General features: G+C 48.8%; 1 protein-coding gene across 3 annotated transcripts in view; it reads left to right on the top strand.

Moving 5' to 3' along the window:
• The window catches only part of ATG4B (autophagy related 4B cysteine peptidase), a 471,612-nt gene that overhangs the window by 232,006 nt on the left and 216,926 nt on the right, over positions 1–22,680 (top strand). For all 3 annotated transcript variants that reach the window (XM_030215863.1, XM_030215862.1, XM_030215861.1), the window contains 2 exons: positions 11,216–11,288; positions 20,101–20,180. In XM_030215863.1, coding sequence (XP_030071723.1) covers positions 11,216–11,288; positions 20,101–20,180 — 153 coding nt within the window. The remainder of the gene's footprint in view (positions 1–11,215; positions 11,289–20,100; positions 20,181–22,680) is intronic.

Here is a 22,680-nt window from a genome sequence, read left to right as displayed (position 1 = left end):
AACCTGGAAGGGTCCTACATAAATAGGGTCTTTCCACGTTTTTTGGGTATAATACTTCCTGTGAACCAAATCTCCAACTTTGAGAGCTTTTGGTTGATCGGTGGCAGGGGCAGGGCTATCATTACCCTCCCCTCTTCTGACTGAGATTGCCTGTGGAATCGAAGACAGAGAAGTAATGATAGTCTGTAACACATCCCAGTAAACAGAATATTTGTCAAGCAAGTGGTTAGCAGGATTGCCTTTAGTAAGGCGCATTTTGCGGCCTGTACAGAGCTGAAAAGGAGACAGCTTTAAAGAGGAAGATGGGGTGGCTCGAAGGGCTAATAAGGCCAGTGGCAGAGCATCGAGCCAAGTCTTAATACCATTTGCTAAAAGTTGTCTCAATTTAGTTTTTAAGAGGCCATTGTAGCGCTCAAACTAGGCCATTGCTAGTTGGTTTGTAAACACAAACAGTATGGTGTGAAATATCCAGAGCAGGAATAAAAGACTTGAGGAACTCGTAAACAAAATGAGAACCATTATCTGTAGCAATTCTGCAGGGAATCCCAAATCTGGGAATGATCTCCTGGCAGAGAGAAAGTGCCATTACCTGTGCAGTTTCTCTGGTGCAAGGGAACACTTCTATCCATTTTGAAAAAGCATCCACGCAGACAAGCAGGTAGCGTTTACCTTTGACTGGTATCTGCATATCTGTAAAGTCAACGTGCCAGTGGAGGCCTGGCCATTGCACAATGGGCAAGTGACCAGCAAGTATAGCAGGTCCCCGCTTAGGAGTGTACAGAAAACATTTGTAACAATGCTGAACAACCGTCTTACATAAGGATCGCAATTGTGGGGCCACAGCTTAGTAGAGAGTTGATCATACAATATTGCTGCATTCAGGTGAAGTGGGTAATGGAGTGAGTGTAGGAGTAAAGAGAGTATATACTGAGAAGCACATAACTGACCATGAGGGTGTGTCCAGACACCATCAGGATTGAGAAAGCAGCCTGCTAGTTTCCATTGCTGAAGTTCTGCTTGTGTGACTGAAGACTGCAAAGTAGAGGCAAAATCTGGTGAAGGCGGGGCAAGGTGGGATGGGTCAGCAGGGGGACTGGGTGTGTTAGGAGGACGGGCATATTAAAATATATACCACGTGATTAGACTCACAGTCTGTAATATGTCTTAACTCATACTCACGTCCGTCTAATGGATTACAAAATTTATACGTGTTCAACATTAGAGGACAAAAAATACATTTTGTGCAAGAACGATGTCCCAGTTGTTCATTACTTTGATCTTTCTTTATTCCAGCTTGAAGAATTTCTTTCAAATTGCGTCCTCTGGGGTATGCTGAAGTCTTTCCTCTTTAAATAAACATAGTTATCCAAGAAGTAAATTTGGTGGATGTAATATAGTAGTATAAGACAAGAGCAAACGCCGGTGAGAGTGGTCTACAAAACATATACTAGATCACGTAATCTGGGAGAGATGTTGAAATATCGAGTGCCAGGTTCATCTCCCCAAGATGACAGAGGGCACAACAAATGTAACAGTTGTCTATATTGCCGATATGCATGGGTAACAAAATCTATTCTACATCCGGTAACTAACCGCACAATAGAATTGCAATACAGGACTGATTGTGATACAGTGCGGGTTGTTTATGGTATCAAATGTCCATGTGCCAAATGGTACATTGGACAGACTAAAAGGAAGATCTAACAACGTATAGGTGAGCACCTTAGCAACCTCCATACCCATAAGAAAGAAGCACCCCTAGTGGGACATTGGGACCTGATGGGACACCGGAAGGAAGATCTGTTATTTGTTGTATTATTTCAATTTGAGCATCCGCAAGGAGGCAATGTTGTTTCTAATCTGCTGAGAAAAGAGGCTCAGTATATTTACAGATGGCGAACTACACATCCTAACGGATTGAACAAAGCAATTGATTGGTGGGCGGTTACACACATGTGAGAGCTAATTAGAGCGGTGAGTACAAGTATCGAGTGCACATGCACCGGCGGTTTGCCAATCTGAGAGGGGACTGCGGCCTGATCGTCACCTTGTAGTCTCCATGAAGTGCAAGTAAAAAGTATATCTAAAATAATAGTTTGCAAGTACTAGGAAGCAATAATATGCAATACAGTAGTGAACGATATTTACCTTTATTTTCATTTTCACATGTAGATTTCGTTCTCCTGATGACGCCTAACGGTGAAACATGCAAGCATGTTGAGAGCATGAATGAATTGGCAAAGGGTTCACCACTAACACTAAGCACCGCTTTGTGTCACGAGCACCAGCAAAGAAAAAGAAAAAAAGAAATAAGAAAAGTAACAGACGGGCAGCCATTTAACCTGCTGGTACACCTAGCACCTGTAAAGCAGTATAACTGATATAGAGGAGCTAAGTATTATTACATATAGTGGCATACCGCCCATATTGGGACTAGAGAATATTTACCACGTCCATTATTTTATGTATTTCACCTATTCCAGGTTCAAACACTCTGCTGTCAGCAGTCTACCTTTCCACTATAGAGGGGTGGCAGCTCACCTCCCACTCCACAGCACTAATCTGACTATAGCCTCCCACAGCAGCTTTTTCAGGATCAGGAATCATCCTTCAGGCTTCCTAGTCCATCTCACCTCTTTTGTCTCCCCTGTTTGATAGAGAATCACTACCTTTTTTCGGTTTAAGCTGGTCTGTCTTCAACTGGGCTGAAAGGAACTCCTCTCCTTCCCTTCAGAGGAGGCATCACATATTGTTCCTTTACCCAAGGAACTGGGTGTCGTCCCCGGGGCTCTCCCTGGTGACCACCCAGAGTAAGTTTAGCTGTACTCCTGAAGGGATTACCCTGTTCCTTTCTCTCTGAGGGGGCCCCTGGTCTTCCTTTTCTCCCTTGTATCTATGGCCCAGAGCCCTTTCCCTGTAGATGGGTTTCTTAGGAACTCATCCCTGGAGGGGCTTACTAAGCCTGCCTCATCACAACATACACTCATAGCATTCCTTCACATTTAAATACATTCATCTTATACATACATGAGCACCATTCACACAAAGGAGCACAAACTGTACAGAGCTAGAACTTAGCACACCTGCATACACAGGCAAACGTGTAGACATGCACTCTTAGGCTTCTGCGGCTGGTGTCATCATTGCAGCTGTTTGCATTGTGCCATCATGCTGTGGCTTTCCTTTGGGTGGTCTAAGGCCTTCATGGTTGTCTTTATATATTGGGGGACAGGTCTTCTGTATGCATAGCCTCCCATATCTCTGGTGGGGAAAACTTTGTTGAAACTCAAGCAAGACCACAGAACCTTGGTTCTGATTGTGCCATACTGGCCGTGGCAGATATGGTTCCCTCTGTTTCTGAAGTTATCCTCCAAAAAGTCATGAAGATTGGAATGTTTTCCGACCCTTATCACGTGGAATGAGGGATCTGTTCAACTTCCCAACCTCCAGTCTCTGGTTCTAATATCTTGGATGTTGGGAGCCTAGAATTCACTTCCTTGGGTCTTTCAGAGGGTGTCTCCCAGGTCTTGCTGGCTTCCAGGAAAGACTTCACTAAGAGGTGCTATTCTTTCAAATTGAGGAGGTTTGCCATCTGGTGTGAGAGCAAGGCCCTAGATCCCTTTGCTTGCCCAATACAGACCCTGCTTGAATACCTTCTACACCTATCAGAGTCTGGTCTCAAGACTAACTTCGTGAGGATTCACCTTAGTGCAATTAGCACTTATCATCAACTTGTAGAAGGTAAGCCCATCTCTGGACAGCCTCTAGTTGTTCACTTCATGAGAGTTTTGCTTTTGTCAAAGCTCCCTGTCAAACCTCCACCCGTGTCATGGGATCTCAACATCGTTCTCACCCAGCTGATGAAAACTCCTTTTGAGCCACTGAATTTCTGCCCTCTGAAGTACTTGACCTGGAAGGTCATTTTCTTGGTGGCTGTTACTTCAGCTCATAGAGTCAGTGAGCTTCAGGCCTTAGTGGTGGATGCACCTTATACTAAGTTTCATCACAACAGAATAGTCCTCTTCATGCACCCTAAGTTCCTGCCGAAAGCAGTTTCGGAGTTCCATCTGAACCTGTCTTGCCAGCATTCTTTCCCCAACCTCATGCCAAAGCACCTTGCACTCCTTGGATTGCAAGAGAGCAATGGCTTACTACATCTGCCCAACTTTTTATTTCTTTTGATCCCATCGCCATCGGAAAATGCACCATTTCTCATTGGCTGTCTGATTGCATTTTCTTCAGTTATGCCAAGGCTGGGCTGGTCCTAGAGGGTCATGTCATGGCTCACAATGTCAGAGCCATGGCTGCGTTGGTAGTCCACTTGAAGTCAGCCTCCATTGAAGACATTTGCAAGTCTGTGATATGGTCTTCAGTCCACACATTCACATCACAGTACTGCCTTGAGTAGGATACCTGACTCAACAGTTGGTTCGGACAGATAGTGATGCAGAATCTGTTTGGGGCTAGAATCTAACTCCACTCTCCTAGGCCTGTTTTATTCTCTTCCAGGCTGCACTCTCATTCAGATTGTATATAGTTTCAGGTTAATCTCTGTTATGTCCTCACTGTTGCAAGGCCCAGTTGACCAATGTTTGTTGTCTTTGGTGAGCCTGGATGCCAGGGATTCCCAAGTTTTGAGAATCTATAAGCCTGCTTGTCCTCAGAGAAAGCGAAGATACTCACCTGTAGAAGGTATTCTCCAAGGACTGCAAGCTTAGCGCTATAAAAATGCTAAATAGTAGTAGTAGTCACAGTTCCCACCTTCCTTTGGAGTTGTCTTCTTTCTTATTTTTATTTTAATTTTTTGCTGTGGTATAAAACTGAGGAGACCGTGTTCTCACGGCAGGCGGGAAGGCACTTGAGCATGCACGGTGGAACGTTTCTCATGCCCCATAAAGCTCTACTTATGCTATTCATAAGTCCCAGACCTGGCAGTGTGGGTCAGTGTCACCCACTTGTGAGAATTTAAAGCCTGCTATACTCGGAGAATACCTGCTACAGATAAGTATCTTCGCTTTACACATGCTCTTGCTGCATCTGCACGTAAATATTAGGTGCACTGATGATGGGTTATGCTAGTATTCTATAATTGAATCTGGGCACCAAGATGTTATAGAATAGGCTCTAAAAGCATGGCATTGGCATGCTTAAACATAGGTACCCACTTATAGTAATGCCTCTTATGTGTATATATGTTCTGAGGATGGAGAGTAAGGGAAGCAGGAGCGGAACTGATACATAATGCATATATATTATAAAATGCACCTACATGAACACAGTTTCTTCAATATTTGATATACCACCTATCACCATATACCTCTATAAGTGTGTGTGCCTGCATTCCTTGGGATAATTTCATAAAAAGCCATACATATGTTGCCTTTTTAAAATAGGCCCCTGCAATAATCCCCAATTGCACACAAATGCTCTCACGTAAATTTACACCTGCTCCATGACAGGTATAAATATGTGCATATATTCTCCGAGGACAAGCAGGCTGCTTGTTCTCACTGATGGGTGACGTCCATGGCACCCCCCTCCAATCGGAATCTTCACTAGCAAAGACGTTTGCTAGCCCTCGCGCGCCCATGCGCACTGCGCATGCACGACCGTCTTCCCGCCCGAACCGGCTCGTGTTCGTCAGTCTTTTTTTGTCCGCGCTCGGGACGGTCGTGTTTTGCCGCCGTTTCGTGCCCCTCAGAAGACCTCGTGCGTCTTTCGCGTTTTTTTCTACTTTTCTCTGTGTTTGTTAAAAAAAAAAAAAAAAAAGAGGTTACCCTTTTTTCCCGTATTTCTAGTTTTTTCCCAGCGTAAGTATCCTTTCGCTTTCGGGAGCGGCCTTGTTGGCCGCCCGTACGGGTTTTTCCCCCTTTTTTTTCGGTGCCTATTGTCATCATTGCGAATTTTGATTTTGCCGGCGCGATTTTTCCGCCCATGTCATCGAAGCCTTCCAGCGGCTTCAACAAGTGCACCCAGTGCGCCCGGATAATCTCGCTCACTGATAGGCACGCTTCGTGTCTTCAGTGCTTGGGGGCTGGGCACCGCCCGAAGGCCTGTAGTCTTTGTGCTCTTTTGCAAAAGAGGACTCGGGTAGCGAGATTAGCCCAGTGGAATGTTCTGTTCTCCGGCGCTTCGACAGCAACACCATCGCGGGATTCGTCGAGTGCGTCGGCAGCACCGAAGTCTTCGGGAAGTGCATCAGCGTCAACGGCATCGAGGCATATTCCTCCTGCATCGATGGTACCGAGACTTCGGAAGAGGGCGTCGGTGGTACCGGGACCCCCGCTGGTGCTGATGTCGTCGGACGGTGGTGCTTCGTCTGGAGTGCAGGTGAGGGCTGTCCATTCCCCTGCTGGTGGCGGTGAGCCTTCAGGTAGGTCTCCTCCTGCCCTGAAGGCTCCTGCGGTTACAGCCCCCCCGGGATCGACCATCTTCGGACCCGGCCCCGAGGAAGCGACATCTGGATTCAACGTCCTCCTCATCGGTACCGGGAAGCTCCGGTGATATGCTTCGCTCGAAGAAGTCGAAGAAGCATCGTCACCGGTCACCTTCCCGACTTGGTACCGGGAGCTCTGGGTCGCCGAGGGAGTCGGCACACAGCAGGCATCGGCACCGGGAGGACCGCTCACCCTCCATCCAGGAGGTGTCGGTGCGCTCTACCCTGGACAGCCTGGTACCACCTCCACGCCCAGAACAGATTCTGACCTCGACGCCTGCACCGGCTTCTCAGTCTTTCTCCACAGCTGCTCTGCACGAGAATCTCTGGGCCATTCTTCCAGGCATCCTGGAAGAGCTGTTGCGGACTTCTCCGGTACCGGGGGTGCTTGCGCCTCCGGTGCCGTCGAGTGAGGCGACGGCTGGCCCTTTGCCCGGGGTGAGGTCGGCTTCGGCTGCCTCCCAGGTGGACTCCCCGACGACGTCGGGGGAGGGAGCTTCGCCGCTGCCGGCCAGGGAGTCCACCTCTCGACGTTCCCACCGTGGCCGTGTTTCCACGGAGTCGGAACGGGCGCGGCTTCAGACACAGGTTCGTGAACTTGTGTCTGATACCGATGATGAGGCCTCGTGGGAGGCGGAGGAGGACATCAGATATTTCTCTGACGAGGAGTCTGATGGCCTTCTTTCTGACCCCACTCCCTCCCTTGAAAGGCAGCTTTCTCCTCCTGAGAGTCTGTCTTTCTCGGTCTTTGTCCGGGAGATGTCTACGGCCATCCCTTCCCGGTGGTCGTGGAGGATGAGCCAAGGGCTGAGATGTTTGAGCTCTTGGACTATCCTTCTCCACCTAAGGAAGCGTCCACAGTACCCATGCATCATGTCCTGAAAAAGACATTGCTGGTGAACTGGACCAAGCCACTAACTAATCCCGACATTCCCAAAAAGATAGGATCCCAGTATTGGATCCATGGGGACCCAGAGTTGATGCGCACTCAGTTGCCTCACGACTCTGGTGTGGTGGATCTGGCCCTGAAGAAGGCTAAGAGTTCTAGGGAGCATGCTTCGGCGCCCCCGGGCAAAGACCCCAGAACCTTAGACTCCTTTGGGAGGAAGGCCTATCATTCTTCCATGCTCGTGGCCAAGATTCAATCATACCAGCTGTACACGAGCATCCATATGCGGAACAATGTGCGGAAGCTGGCGGACTTGGTGGACAAGCTCCCTTCTGAGCAAGCCAAGCCGTTTCAGGAGGTGGTCAGGCAGCTGAAGGCATGTAGGAAATTCCTGGCCAGAGGAGTATTTGATACCTTCGATGTTGCGTCCAGGGCCGCTGCTCAAGGTGTGGTGATGCGCAGACTCTCATGGTTGCGTGCCTCCAACCTGGAGAATAGGATCCAGCAGCGGATTGCGGACTCCCCTTGCCGAGCGGATAACATTTTTGGGGAAAAGGTCGAACAGGTGGTAGAACAGCTCCACCAGCGGGATAACGCTTTCGACAAATTCTCCCGCCGGCAGCCTTCAGCATCTACCTCATCAGGTAGACGTTTTTATGGGAGAAGGAGGGCTGTTCCCTACTCTTCTGGTAAGCGTAGGTACAATCCTCCTCCTCGCCAGCCTGCGGCCCAAGCTAAGCCCCAGCGCGCTCGCTCTCGTCAGCAGTGTGCGCCTCAGCAAGGCCCCACAGCTCCCCAGCAAAAGCATGGGGCGAGCTTTTGACTGGCTCCAGCAGAGCATAGCCGATATCACAGTGTCCGTGCCGGACGATCTACCGGTCGGGGGGAGGTTAAAAGTTTTTCACCAAAGGTGGCCTCTTATAACCTCCGACCGTTGGGTTCTTCAAATAGTCCGGCAAGGATACGCCCTCAATTTGGCCTCCATGCCTCCAAATTGCCCACCGGGAGCTCAGTCTTTCAGCTTCCAGCACATGCAGGTACTTGCAGAGGAATTCTCCGCCCTTCTCAGCGCCAATGTGGTCGAGCCCGTGCCACCCGGGCAAGAAGGGCAGGGATTCTATTCCAGGTACTTCCTTGTGGAAAAGAAAACGGGGGGATGCGTCTCATCCTAGACCTAAGGGCCCTGAACAAATATCTGGTCAAGGAAAAGTTCAGGATGCTTTCCCTGGGCACCCTTCTTCCCATGATTCAGGAAAAAGATTGGCTATGCTCTCTGGACTTAAAGGATGCTTACACGCATATTCCGATACTGCCAGCTCACAGACAGTATCTTCGATTCCATCTGGGAACACGTCACTTCCAGTACTGTGTGCTACCCTTTGGGCTCGCCTCCGCGCCCAGGGTGTTCACAAAGTGCCTGGCTGTGGTAGCAGCAGCGCTCCGCAGGCTTGGAGTGCATGTGTTCCCTTATCTCGACAATTGGCTGGTGAAGAACACATCCAAGGCAGCTCTACAGTCCATGCAGATGACTATTTGACTCCTGGAGCTACTGGGGTTTGTGATAAATTATCCAAAGTCCCATCTTCTCCCAGTACAGAGACTCGAATTCATAGGAGCTCTGCTGGATTCTCGGACGGCTCGTGCCTATCTTCCGGAGACAAGGGCCAACAATCTGTTGTCCCTCGTCTCGCGGGTGCGAGCGTCCCAGCAGATCACAGCTCGGCAGATGTTGAGATTGCTCGGCCACATGGCCTCCACAGTTCATGTGACTCCCATGGCTCATTTTCGCATGCGATCTGCTCAATGGACCCTAGCTTCCCAGTGGTTTCAGGCTGCTGGGAATCTAGAGGACGTGATCCACCTGTCCACGAGTTTTCTTGAATCCCTGCACTGGTGGACGATTTGGTCCAATTTGACTCTGGGACGCCCTTTCCAAATTCCTCAGCCGCAAAAAGTGCTGACTACGGATGCGTCTCTCCTGGGGTGCGGAGCTCATGTCGATGGGCTTCACACCCAGGGAAGCTGGTCCCTCCAGGAACAAGGTCTACAGATCAATCTCCTGGAGTTACGAGCGGTCTGGAACGCTCTGAAGGCTTTCAGAGATCGGCTGTCCCACCAAATTATCCAAATTCAGGCAGACAACCAGGTTGCCATGTATTACATCAACAAGCAGGGGGGCACCGGATCTCGCCCCCTGTGTCAGGAAGCCGTCAGCATGTGGCTCTGGGCTCGCCGTCACGGCATGTTTCTCCAAGCCACATATTTGGCAGGCGTAAACAATAGTCTGGCCAACAGGTTGAGCAGGATTATGCAACCTCACGAGTGGTCGCTCAATTCCAGAGTGGTGCGCCGGATCTTCCAAGTGTGGAGCACCCTCTTGGTAGATCTCTTCGCATCTCAAGCCAACCACAAGGTCCCTCAGTTCTGTTCCAGACTTCAGGCCCATGGCCGACTGGCATCGGATGCCTTCCTCCTGGATTGGGGGGAAGGCCTGCTGTATGCTTATCCTCCCATACCTCTGGTGGGGAAGACTTTGCTGAAACTCAAGCAGGACCGAGGCACCATGATTCTGATTGCTCCTTTTTGGCCGCGTCAGATTTGGTTCCCTCTTCTTCTGCAGTTGTCCTCCGAAGAACGGTGGAGATTGGAGTGTTTTCCGACCCTCATCACCCAGAACGAAGGGGCGCTTCTGCATCCCAACCTCCAGTCTCTGGCTCTCACGGCCTGGATGTTGAGAGCGTAGACTTTGCCTCTTTGGGTCTGTCGGAGGGTGTCTCCCGAGTCTTGCTTGCTTCCAGGAAAGATTCCACTAAGAGGAGTTACTTCTTTTTATGGAGGAGGTTTGCCATTGTTAGGAGGAATGTCATGAATGTATGTGTACCACAATCTCAATGAAAAAGACTTCAAATACTTCTAAACTGTGCCGCTCGTTTTCTTTGCAATGCAAAAAGGTGTTACCATGCCTCGCCTTTACTATCCCGGCTACATTGGCTTCCTGTTAAAGTTTTGTTTTCCTTTTCAGATTCTTAGGTTGGAACATAAGGCATATCATACTGGGGTCCCTCTGTACCTTTCAAATCTTATTACTCCTTACACTCCTGCTTGCCAACTTAGATCTCTTGACTCCAATAGATTGGTTATACCCAACTTCAAGCACACTAATATGAGGTTACTAGGCATTCTGCTTTATCTTGTTTGGCACCCTTTCTCTGGCATAGTCTTCCTGGGCCTTTACAGTCTGAGCAGTCTTTTCAAAGGTTCAAAGCCCTGCTGAAGGCCTACTTCTTCCAACAAGCTTTTGACTAATTGGCCTATTATCACACCAAGCTTTGACTAATTGTCTCCCCTCTTTGTTTGATGGCATGACTCCTGGTTCACAGCCTTTGGTTTGTTCTATTTGTTTTGTTATTGTTGTTATGAATGGTCTTGAGTGTGTGTTTCTGTCCTATTTGAAAATGGCGTTCTTTTCCAATTCTTATTATATTGATTATAAACCGCTTAGATCCTCTTTGTTGGTATTTGGTGGTATAATAAGTTTTTAATAAACATATGCGGCAGTGCTTATGTTTGTGTATATTTATGCGTGCAGATATGTGCCAGGAGCACCTCAAATAGAAGGCTTTTAGCTGTCTGTAGAGAAGTGTGTGTGTATCACAGTAAATAACAGCTGATGGACCATGCAGGTCTATCTGCTGTCATTTACTGTGTTACACACACACACACACACTTCTCTACAGACAGCTAGAAACCCTTCTATTTGAGGTGCTCCTGCACATATCTGCATGCATAAGTATACAAGGCATGTCTGTGTGTATGAAAATATATGTAGGACGTGGTAGGATGAACAAGGGATGGCATTATCTAACTTGGATCTTGTTTGTTTGATGCAGCTCAGATGGGAGTTGGAGAGGGAAAATTGATAGGCCAGTGGTATGGACCAAACACTGTTGCCCAGGTTCTCAGGTAAATTCTTTGCCTTAAATTTTGTCAATCATCTTGTATGTAGAAAGGAAATTCTTGACTGACTAAACTAGCAGTATTCTGTGAGTTCTGTATAGTAAGCACTGTCATAGCATTTCTCCGAGGACAAGCAGGCTGCTTGTTCTCACTGTTGGGTTGGCATCCATGGGGACCCAGGAACGGAGGTTTTTTCCAGCAAAAATCAAAAAAGCTTTAAGAGCGCGAGGTACTCGCACCACGCATCTGCGGCCATCTTCCCGCCCACATGCGTCCATTCCCGCCTCAGTTTTTCTTTTTCCGTGGAGGAGAGTGGCTGCGTGTCGGTCTCTCCCCCTCAGGCCCAGAGAAAGACTTAGGCGTTTTCGTGCTCTTGTTTGCGCTTTCTTTTTGTTTTACTTCGCCTCTTTGTCTTTTTCTTTTTTCCAGTTTTCAAAAAAAAATTTTCCTTATATTCTAATTTTTCCCCCTTTTTTTAAGTTTTCTTTCCATTTCGTCACGGTTCTCATTTTTGTGCCCCTCTGTTGGCACAATCAAGCCTTTTGATTTCGCTGCAGTGATTTTTCCGCTCATGTCATCGAAGCCTCCCAGAGGCTTCAAAAAGTGTGCTCGGTGCCAGCGGTCGATCTCGGGCACTGACCCGCACACGTGGTGCATCTAGTGCCTTGGGACTGATCATCACCCAGACCCCTGTAAGTTGTGTCTGAGCTTGAAAAAGCGGGCACAGGCGTCGAGAAGAGCTCTTCGGGACAGTCTTTTCGGAGGTCCGACTGATTCCTCAACGTCGACATCAGTACCGAGGTCGGCGGCATTGATATTGGCACCGGGGATGGCATTGACATCGGGAGCGCAGGTAATGGCTGTCCGGACTTCCACTAGCTGGGAGTAGTGAGCTGTTGAGTGGGTCTCCACCTGTCTCAAGGGCTCCTGCTGTGCAGGCCCATCGGGACCGACCGCTGTCGGACCCGACCCCGAGGAGGCGTGTGGATTCCACGTCCTCCTCGTCGGTACCGAGGAGTGCCGGTGACGTGCTTCGAGTGAAGGTGAAGAAGCATCGGCATCGGTCTCCTTCGAGACACAGTACCGAGAGCTCCGGGGCATCGAAGGATTCGGCACCAGAGAAGCGTCGACGCCTGGAGGAGTGCTCACCCTCCATACGAGAGGTGTCAGTGCGTAGATCTTTGAACAGCCCGGTACCATCTCCCAGGCCTCCACAGATTCTAACGCCGACTTCTGCACCGGCCCCACAGCCTTCCTCAACAGCGGCTCTAGACGAGTGCATCCGAACCCTTCTTCCAGGTCTCCTGGAAGGGCTGCTGCGTCAGTCTGTCTCGGTACCAGGGGTGCTTGCGCCCTCGTACCGTCAGTGGAAGCGGCAGCTGGCTCTGTGCCTGTGGTGCGGTCCCTGACGCCGGTACCGCCTGCGGCCTCGGCTGCTACCCAGGTCAACTCCCCGTCAAAGTCGCTGTAGGGAGCTTCATCGCCGCCGGCATGGGAGTCGACTTCTCGGCATCGCCATAGAGGACGGCGTTCCTCGGCGTCAAGACGGGCCCAGTTTCAGACTGCAGTTCGAGAACTCTTGTCCGATACTGAGGAGGATGCCTCGTGGGATGAAGGGGAAGACCTCAGGTATTTCTCTTCCGAGGAGTCTTGTGGTCTTCCTTCTGATCCTACTCCTTCACCTGAGAGGAAGCTTTCTCCACCGGAGAGTCTCACCTTCTCGTCATTTGTCCGGGAAATGTCTGTGGGCATTCCCTTCCCTGTGGTAACTGAGGATGAGCCCAGAACTGAGATGCTCAAGGTCCTTGACTATCCTTCACCACCTAAGGAGTCGTCCACTGCCCCTTTGCATAATGTCCTTAAAGAGACATTGCTTAGGAACTGGACGAAACCACTCAGTAATCCCACCATTCCCCAAAAAGCTGAGTCCCAATATCGGATTCACCGAGAAACTAAGTTGATGAGGTCCCAGTTACCTCACGACTCTATGATTGTGGATTCCGCTCTCAAGAGAGCCAGGAGTACTAGGGATTTTGCCTCAACGCCCCCAGAGCGAGAGTCTAGAACTCTGGACTCTTTTGGGAGGAAGGCCTATCAGTCCTCTTGCTCGTGTCCAAGATGCAATCAAACCAGCTCTACACGAGCATCCACATGCGGAACAATGTTAAGCAACTGGTGGACTTGATGGACAAGCTCCCTCCGGAGCACACCAAGCCTTTTCAGGAGGTGGTCAGGCAGCTGAAGGCATGTCGTAAATTCCTGTCCAGGGGTGCTTACGACACTTTTGATGTTGCATCCAGATCCGCTGCTCAAGGTATAGTGATGCGCAGACTCTCATGGCTACATGCCTCTGACCTGGATAGTCGAACCCAGCAGCGACTTGCAGATGTTCCTTGCCAGGGGGATAATATTTTTGGCGAGAAAGTTTAGCAGGTGGTAGAGCAGCTCCACCAGTGGGAAACCGCCCTCGACAAGCTCTCCCACCGGGTGCCTTCAGAATCTGCCTCAACAGGTATACAGTTTTTCCGGGGAAGGCGGACAGCTCCCTATGCTTACAATAAGCGTAGGTACAATCCACCTTCCCGACAGCCTTCTCAGGCTCCGCCCCAGTGCGCTCGTTCGCGTCAACAGAGTACGCCCAGACAGGCCCCTGCAGCTCCCCAGCTCCCCAGACCGGCTCCAGCTGAGCATAGCCGCCATAAAAGTACCTGTGCCGAACGATCTACCGGTCGGGGGGAGGTAAAAATTTTTTCACCCAAGTTGGCCTCTCATAACCTCCAACCGGTGGGTTCTCCAAATAGTCCGGTTAGGTTACTCCCTCGGTTTGATCTCCAGACTTCCCAATTGCCCACCAGGAGCTCAGTCCTTCAGCTTCCAGCCCAGTCAGGTACTTGCAGAGGAACTCTCCGCCCTTCCCATCGCCAGTGTGGTCGAGCCCATTCCACCCGGGCATGAAGGGCTGGTATTCTATTCCAGGTACTTTTTTGTGCAAAAGAAAACTGGGGGGATGCGTCCCATCCTAGACCTAAGGGCCCTGAACAAATTCCTGGTCCGAGAAAAGTTCAGGATGCTTTCCCTGGGCACCCTTCTTTCCATGATTCAGGAAAACAATTGGCTATGCTCTCTGGACTTAAAGGATGATTATACACACATCCCGATACTTTCCGCTCACAGGAAGTATCTTCGATTCCGTCTGGGAACACAGCATGTTCAGTATTGTGTGTTGCCCTTTGTTCTCGTGTCTGCGCCCAGGGTGTTTACAGAATGCCTAGCGGTGGTTGCAGCATCACTACGCAGACTGGGAGTGCATGTGTTCCCTTATCTCGACGATTGGCTGGTGAAGAACACCTCGGAGGCAAGAGCTCTACAGTCCATGCAGATGACTATTCAACTGCTGGAGCTACTCGGGTTTGTGATAAATTACCCGAAGACCCATCTTCTTCCAGTTCAAATGCTAGAATTTATAGGAGCTCTGCTAGACTCCCAGATGGCTCATGCCTATCTACTCGAGGCGAGGGCAGACAATCTTCTGTCTCTTGTCTCCATGGCCAGAGCGTCTCAGCAGATCACAGCTCGGCAGATGTTGAGATTTCTAAGCCATATGGCCTCCACAGCTTCCCAGTGGTATCAAGTTGCAGGGAATCTAGAGGATGTGATCCAGCTGTCCACCGATTTTCACAGTTCCCTTCAGTGGTGGACAATTCGATCCAATTTGACCTTTGGACATCCCTTCCAAATTCCTCAGCCTCTCAAAGTGCTGACCACGGATGCATCTCTCTTGGGGTGGGGAGCGCATGTAGATGGGCTCCACACTCAAGGAGCTTGGTCCCTCTGGGAATCAGGTCTTCAGATCAATCTCCTGGAGTTGTGAGCGGTCTGGAACGCTCTAAAGGTTTTCAGAGATCGTCTGTCCAATCAAAGTATTCAAATTCAGACAGACAATCAGGTTGCCATGTATTACATCAACAAGCAGGGGACACCAGATCTCGCCTCCTGTGTCGGGAAGCTGTCCAGATGTGGCTTTGGGCTCGCCGTCATGGCATGTTTCTCCAAGCCACGTATCTGGCAGCCATAAACAACAGTTTGGCCAACAGTTTGAGCAGATAATGCAACCTCACGAGTGGTCGCTCAATATGGGCGTTGTATCTTCCGGGAGTGGGGCACCCCCTCGGTGGATATTTTTGCCACTCAGATCAATCACAAGGTCCCTCAGTTCTGTTCCAGGCTTCAGGCCCACGACAGACTACTGTCAGATGCCTTTCTCCTTCATTGGGTTATCAATAGAAATCAAACAAAATAAAACATGGAACAGAAAATAAGATGATACCTTTTTTATTGGACATAACTTAATACATTTTTTGATTAGCTTTCGAAGGTTGCCCTTCTTCGTCAGATCGGAAATAAGCAAATGTGCTAGCTGACAGTGTATATAAGTGAAAACATTCAAGCATTACTTTGACAGTCTGACAGGGTGGGAGGATGGGGGTGGGTAGGAGGTATGCATGGGGACATCAAAGCATATCATTGATATTCTAACAGGATGGGTGTGGATAAGTGAGGGGTGGGGTGATCAATAGAGACATACAGCTTTATGGTTTATAATGGGCTAGGAACCCCAGATCCTTGTTAAGTCCTTTCTGTTGGGTGTTAAAATATTCAATCATTCTGACTTCAAAGGTCTTACGTTCTTTCTTTTCCATGTTTTATTTTGTTTGATTTCTATTGATAACCTTAAGAGTGGACTAACACAGCTACCACACTCCTCTCCTTCATTGGGGGAAGGGCCTTCTGTATGCATATTTTCCCATACCTCTGGTGGGGAAGACTTTGCTGAAACTCCAGCAAGACCGCGGAACCATGACTCTGATTGCTCCCTTTTGGCCGCGTCAGATTTGGTTCTCTCTTCTTCTGGAGTTGTCCTCCGAAGAACCGTGGAGATTGGAGTATTTTCCAACCCTCATCACTGAGAACGAGGGGGCGCTTCTGCATCCCAACCTCCAGTCTCTGGCCCTCACAGCCTGGATGTTGAGAGCGTAGAATTCGCCTCCTTGGGTCTTTCTGAGGGTGTCTCCCGAGTCTTGCTTGCTTCCAGGAAAGATTCCACGAAGAGGTGTTACTCTTTTAAATGAAGGAGGTTTGCCATCTGGTGTGACAGCAAGGCCCTAGACCCTCGCTCTTGTCCTACACAGACCCTGCTTGAAATCCTTCTACACTTTTCAGAGTCTGGTCTCAAGACCAGCTCCCTAAGAGTTCAAGTAAGAGTTCATCTTAGTGCGATTAGTGCTTACCATCAATGTGTGGAAGGTCAGCCTATCTCTGGACAGCCTTTAGTTGTTCGCTTCATGAGAGGTTTGCTTTTGTTAAAGCCCCCTGTCAGACCTCCACCAGTGTCATGGGATCTCAACGGCGTTCTCACCCAGCTGATGAAACCTCCTTTTGAGCCACTGGATTCCTGCCATCTGAAGTACTTGACCTGGAAGGTCATTTTCTTGGTGGCTGTTACTTCAGCTCGTAGAGTTAGTGAGCTGCAAGCCTTGGTAGCCCATGCTCCCTATACTAAATTTCATCATAACAGAGTAGTCCTCCACACTCACCCTAAGTTCTTGCCGAAGGTGTTGTCGGAGTTCCATCTGAACTAGTCAATTGTCTTGCCAACACTTTTTCCCCGTCCTCATACCCGCCCTGCTGAACGTCAGTTGCACACATTGGACTGCAAGAGAGCATTGGCCTTCTATGTGGAGCGGATAAGCCCCTTCAGACAGTCTGCCGAAATGTTTGTTTCTTTCGATCCCAACAGAAGGGGAGTTGCTGTCAGGAAACGCACCATTTCCAATTGGCTAGCAGATTGCATTTCCTTCACACATGCCCAAGCTGGGCTGACTCTTGAGGGTCATGTCACAGCTCATAGTGTTAGAGCCATGGCAGCGTCGGTGGCTCACTTGAAGTCAGCGACTATAGAAGAGATTTGCAAGGCTGCGACGTGGTCATCGGTCCACGCATTCACATCTCATTACTGCCTTCAGCAGGATTCCCAACGCGACAGTCGGTTTAGGCAGTCGGTGCTGCAGAATTTGTTCCGGGTTTAGAATCAACTCCACCCCCCAGGCCCATTTTTATTCTGTTCCAGGCTGCACTCTCAGTTAGATGTTTCTTCGTAGGTCAATCTTTGTTATGTCCTCGCCGTTGCAAGGCCCAATTGACCTTTTTTTGTTGTTTTGAGTGAGCCTGGGGGCTAGGGATACCCCATCAGTGAGAACAAGCAGCCTGCTTGTCCTCTGAGAAAGTGAAGATACTTACCTGTAGCAGGTATTCTCCGAGGATGTCATGTTCCCTGTCTTTGCAAGTATGGGCACTGGAGGATCAGACGGCCATCTTGGATTTGGGCCTATTCCAGGTTTTGGCGACCATCTTATTAGAGGTTCTATTAAGCCAGGGCAGCCATCTTGGAGTGTGGCAGCTTCAGGAAGGAAGCCCTTATTTGGTCGTAGGGTGTATCCGATGGGGGCTGCCATCTTGTTTTCAGCTGTGCTTGGTTGAGCCTAATTCCTTCTCTATTTAAGGCTCTGCCCTCAGTCCATCTGTGCTTCGGCTTCTACTCAGTTCGCTGGATAGTTGCAGTGCTTCTGGATCTACTTCTGACTGATGCCTGGTTCTGATCTCTGCCTGTTCCTGGACCTGCTCTTGACCGCTGCCTGGTACTGACCGCTGCCTGTTCCTGAACCTGCTCTTGATCGCTGCCTGGTACTGACCGCTGCCTGTTCCTGGACCTGCTCTTGACCTATGCCTGGTTCTGAACTCTGCCGGTCTCTGGACCTGCTTTTGACCGCTGCCTGGTACTACCTTTGCCTAGCCCTGGTTTTTGCTGTTATCTGCTGCTAGGTCTAACCCTGTGGACTTTGTGCTGGACTTTGTTCTCTCTGTAGCTGGCTACTCGCACTCAGGAGCTCAACTCCTGGGGAACGGTGGGAGGCACAGGGAGGACTCAGGGTTTTGGCCGACAGCCCGGTAAGAGATTTTCTTCATCGAGTACAAGGGCTCACCTCTCCTTGGAAATACATTACAGAGGACTGCAGGCTGATTGTTCTCACCAACACGCCCACCTCCCCTTTGGAGTTGTTGTTGTTCTTTATTTGCTTTTTGATATAACTGAGGCGGGAACGAATGCCCGCGGGCGGGAAGATGGCAGCGCATACTCAGTGCGAGTCATAAGTACATAAGTAATGCCATACTGGGAAAAGACCAAGGGTCCATAGTGCCCAGCATCCTGTCCACGACAGCGGCCAATCCAGGCTAAGGGCACCTGGCAAGCTTCCCAAAGTACAAACATTCTATACATGTTATTCCCGGAATTGTGGATTTTTCCCAAGTCCATTTAGTAGCAGTTTATGGACTTGTCCATTAGGAAACCGTCCAACCCCTTTTTAAACTCTGCTAAGCTAACCGCCTTCACCACTTTCTCCGGCAATGAATTCCAGAGTTTAATTATACGTTGGGTGAAGAAACGTTTTCTCCGATTTGTTTTAAATTTACTACACTGTAGTTTCATCGCATGCCCCCTAGTCCTAGTATTTTTGGAAAGCGTGAACAGACGCTTCACATCCACCTGTTCCACTCCACTCATTATTTTATATACCTCTATCATGTCTCCCCTCAGCCATCTCTACTCCAAGCTGAATAGCCCTAACCTCCTTAATCTTTCTTCATAGGGAAGTCGTCCCATCCCCGTTATCATTTTAGTCGCCCTTCGCTGCACCTTTTCCAATTCTACTATATCTTTCTTGAGATGCGGCGACCAGAATTGAACACAATACTCAAGGTGCGGTCGCACCATGGAGCGATACAACGGCATTATAACACCCTCACAGCTGTTTTCCATACCTTTCCTAATAATACCCAACATTCTATTCGCTTTCCTAGCCGCAGCAGCACACTGAGCAGAAGGTTTCAGTGTATTATCGACGACGACACCCAGATCCCTTTCTTGGTCCGTAACTCCTAATGTGGAACCTTGCATGACGTAGCTATAATTCGGATTCTTTTTTCCCACATGCATCACCTTGCACTTGCTCACATTAAACGTCATCTGCCATTTAGCCTCCCAGTCTTGTAAGGTCCTCTTGTAATTTTTCACAATCCTGTCGCGATTTAACAACTTTGAATAACTTTGTGTCATCAGCAAATTTAATTACCTCGCTAGTTACTCCTATCTCCAAATCATTTATAAATATATTAAAAATCAGCGGTCCTAGCACAGACCCCTGAGGAACCCCACTAACTACCATTCTCCATTGTGAATACTGTCCCTCGCGCTCCAGAAGCTGTCTTAAAGCTTTTTTGATTTTTGCTGGAAAAATCCTCCGTTCCTGGACTGCCATGGACGCCGACCCATCAGTGAGAACAATCAGCCTGCTGTCCTCGGAGAATGCCTGCCACAGGTTAAGTATCTTCGCTTTCCTGCTGGAGCAGGGTCTTGTAAATGCTATAAGCTTCCTACGCCATCTGCTTCTGGAGGGGCAGTGACTTGGTAGAACTGTGAGCTGCCCGAGAGAAACAGGAGCTTGGAAGAACTGTGTATGCTCCACAACATCTTGTGCTGAATGGACAAGGGTTTAGGAGGGTTGTGAACTACTCACAACCAGATTCCTCTTCCATTTATTGCAGATGCATTGTAAAGAATGGTCTGAGCTTTAACAGGGATGTATCTGCCTTTACCTTTTATTTGAGGCAAAAGTTTGAGTGATTTTAAGAAACTATTATTTATTTATTTATTTATTTTTAGTTGATGATCTGGATACTAATTTTCCTTTTTATTTCTCAGAAAGCTGGCAGCATTTGATTCCTGGAGCTCATTGGCTGTTCATGTGGCAATGGATAACACTGTGGTGATAGATGAGATCAGTAAGTGTACATGGGAAGGCAGGGGGGTCTCTAATTTTAATTTTGGGTTTTTTTTAAATCAATTATAGGACATTGCTCTATAATATTATAGTACTTTGTCCATTCAGCAGCATGGCAACAAACAGGCCAGTTGGGGGTGTGCCAACTGCTGAACTTTCAGAAATGAGTATGTTTGTATTTAGCTGTTACTAGTATTTCTCTGGTAGGCATATTGATCCTGAAGTACTGGTGTTATGAGTAGACATGGAGGGGCATTTTCAAAAGAAACGTTCAAGTTGCGATTTGGACGTCCTTGCAAAACGGGGAACCAGGGGCGGGGAAGCCCATATTTTCGGAACAAGATGGACCTCCATCTTTCATTTTGAAAATACTATCAGAGACGTCCAAATGCTTAAATTTGGACGTCCCTAGACATGGACTTCTGACTTTCAACGATTTTTGAAACCAAAAACGTCGAAATACAAGCCATTTGGGCGTGGGAGGAGCCAGCATTTGTAGTGCACTGGTCCCCCTGATATGCCAGAACACCAGCCAGGCATACTAGGGGCACTGCAGTGGACTTCATAAAATGCTCCTAGGAACATAGCTCCCTTACCTTGTGTGCTGAGCCCCCCAAACCCCACTAGCCACAACTGTACACCACTACCATAGCCCTTACGGGTGAAGGGGGGCAGCTATATACAGTGGGGGAAATAAGTATTTGATCCCTTGCTGATTTTGTAAGTTTGCCCACTGACAAAGACATGAGCAGCCCATAATTGAAGGGTAGGTTATTGGTAACAGTGAGAGATAGCACATCACAAATTAAATCCGGAAAATCACATTGTGGAAAGTATATGAATTTATTTGCATTCTGCAGAGGGAAATAAGTATTTGATCCCCCACCAACCAGTAAGAGATCTGGCCCCTACAGACCAGGTAGATGCTCCAAATCAACTCGTTACCTGCATGACAGACAGCTGTCGGCAATGGTCACCTGTATGAAAGACACCTGTCCACAGACTCAGTGAATCAGTCAGACTCTAACCTCTACAAAATGGCCAAGAGCAAGGAGCTGTCTAAGGATGTCAGGGACAAGATCATACACCTGCACAAGGCTGGAATGGGCTACAAAACCATCAGTAAGACGCTGGGCGAGAAGGAGACAACTGTTGGTGCCATAGTAAGAAAATGGAAGAAGTACAAAATGACTGTCAATCGACAAAGATCTGGGGCTCCACGCAAAATCTCACCTCGTGGGGTATCCTTGATCATGAGGAAGGTTAGAAATCAGCCTACAACTACAAGGGGGGAACTTGTCAATGATCTCAAGGCAGCTGGGACCACTGTCACCACGAAAACCATTGGTAACACATTACGACATAACGGATTGCAATCCTGCAGTGCCCGCAAGGTCCCCCTGCTCCGGAAGGCACATGTGACGGCCCGTCTGAAGTTTGCCAGTGAACACCTGGATGATGCCGAGAGTGATTGGGAGAAGGTGCTGTGGTCAGATGAGACAAAAATTGAGCTCTTTGGCATGAACTCAACTCGCCGTGTTTGGAGGAAGAGAAATGCTGCCTATGACCCAAAGAACACCGTCCCCACTGTCAAGCATGGAGGTGGAAATGTTATGTTTTGGGGGTGTTTCTCTGCTAAGGGCACAGGACTACTTCACCGCATCAATGGGAGAATGGATGGGGCCATGTACCGTACAATTCTGAGTGACAACCTCCTTCCCTCCGCCAGGGCCTTAAAAATGGGTCGTGGCTGGGTCTTCCAGCACGACAATGACCCAAAACATACAGCCAAGGCAACAAAGGAGTGGCTCAGGAAGAAGCACATTAGGGTCATGGAGTGGCCTAGCCAGTCACCAGACCTTAATCCCATTGAAAACTTATGGAGGGAGCTGAAGCTGCGAGTTGCCAAGCGACAGCCCAGAACTCTTAATGATTTAGAGATGATCTGCAAAGAGGAGTGGACCAAAATTCCTCCTGACATGTGTGCAAACCTCATCATCAACTACAGAAGACGTCTGACCGCTGTGCTTGCCAACAAGGGTTTTGCCACCAAGTATTAGGTCTTGTTTGCCAGAGGGATTAAATACTTATTTCCCTCTGCAGAATGCAAATAAATTCATATACTTTCCACAATGTGATTTTCTGGATTTAATTTGTGATGTGCTATCTCTCACTGTTACCAATAACCTACCCTTCAATTATGGGCTGCTCATGTCTTTGTCAGTGGGCAAACTTACAAAATCAGCAAGGGATCAAATACTTATTTCCCCCACTGTATGGGTACGGTGGGTTTTGGAGAGCTCGCTCTTTCCTTCACAAATGTAACAGGTGAGGAGGGGGTATGGGTAGGGTTACCATATTTTATCCTCTCAAAAAGAGGACACATCCTGCCCCGCCCCTGCCCCTCCCCTTTCACATCCACGGCCTGCCCCCTGTCACATAATCCCCTTCCCCCGGGTCACATAGTTCTCTCCCCTGCCCCCTCGTCACCTTCCCTCCCC

This window comes from Microcaecilia unicolor, chromosome 10 (genome assembly GCF_901765095.1).
Source record: "Microcaecilia unicolor chromosome 10, aMicUni1.1, whole genome shotgun sequence".
Classification (NCBI taxonomy): Eukaryota; Metazoa; Chordata; class Amphibia; order Gymnophiona; family Siphonopidae; genus Microcaecilia; species Microcaecilia unicolor.
Note: the sequence above shows the minus strand (reverse complement) of the source record. Positions and strands in the feature narration are given on the sequence as shown.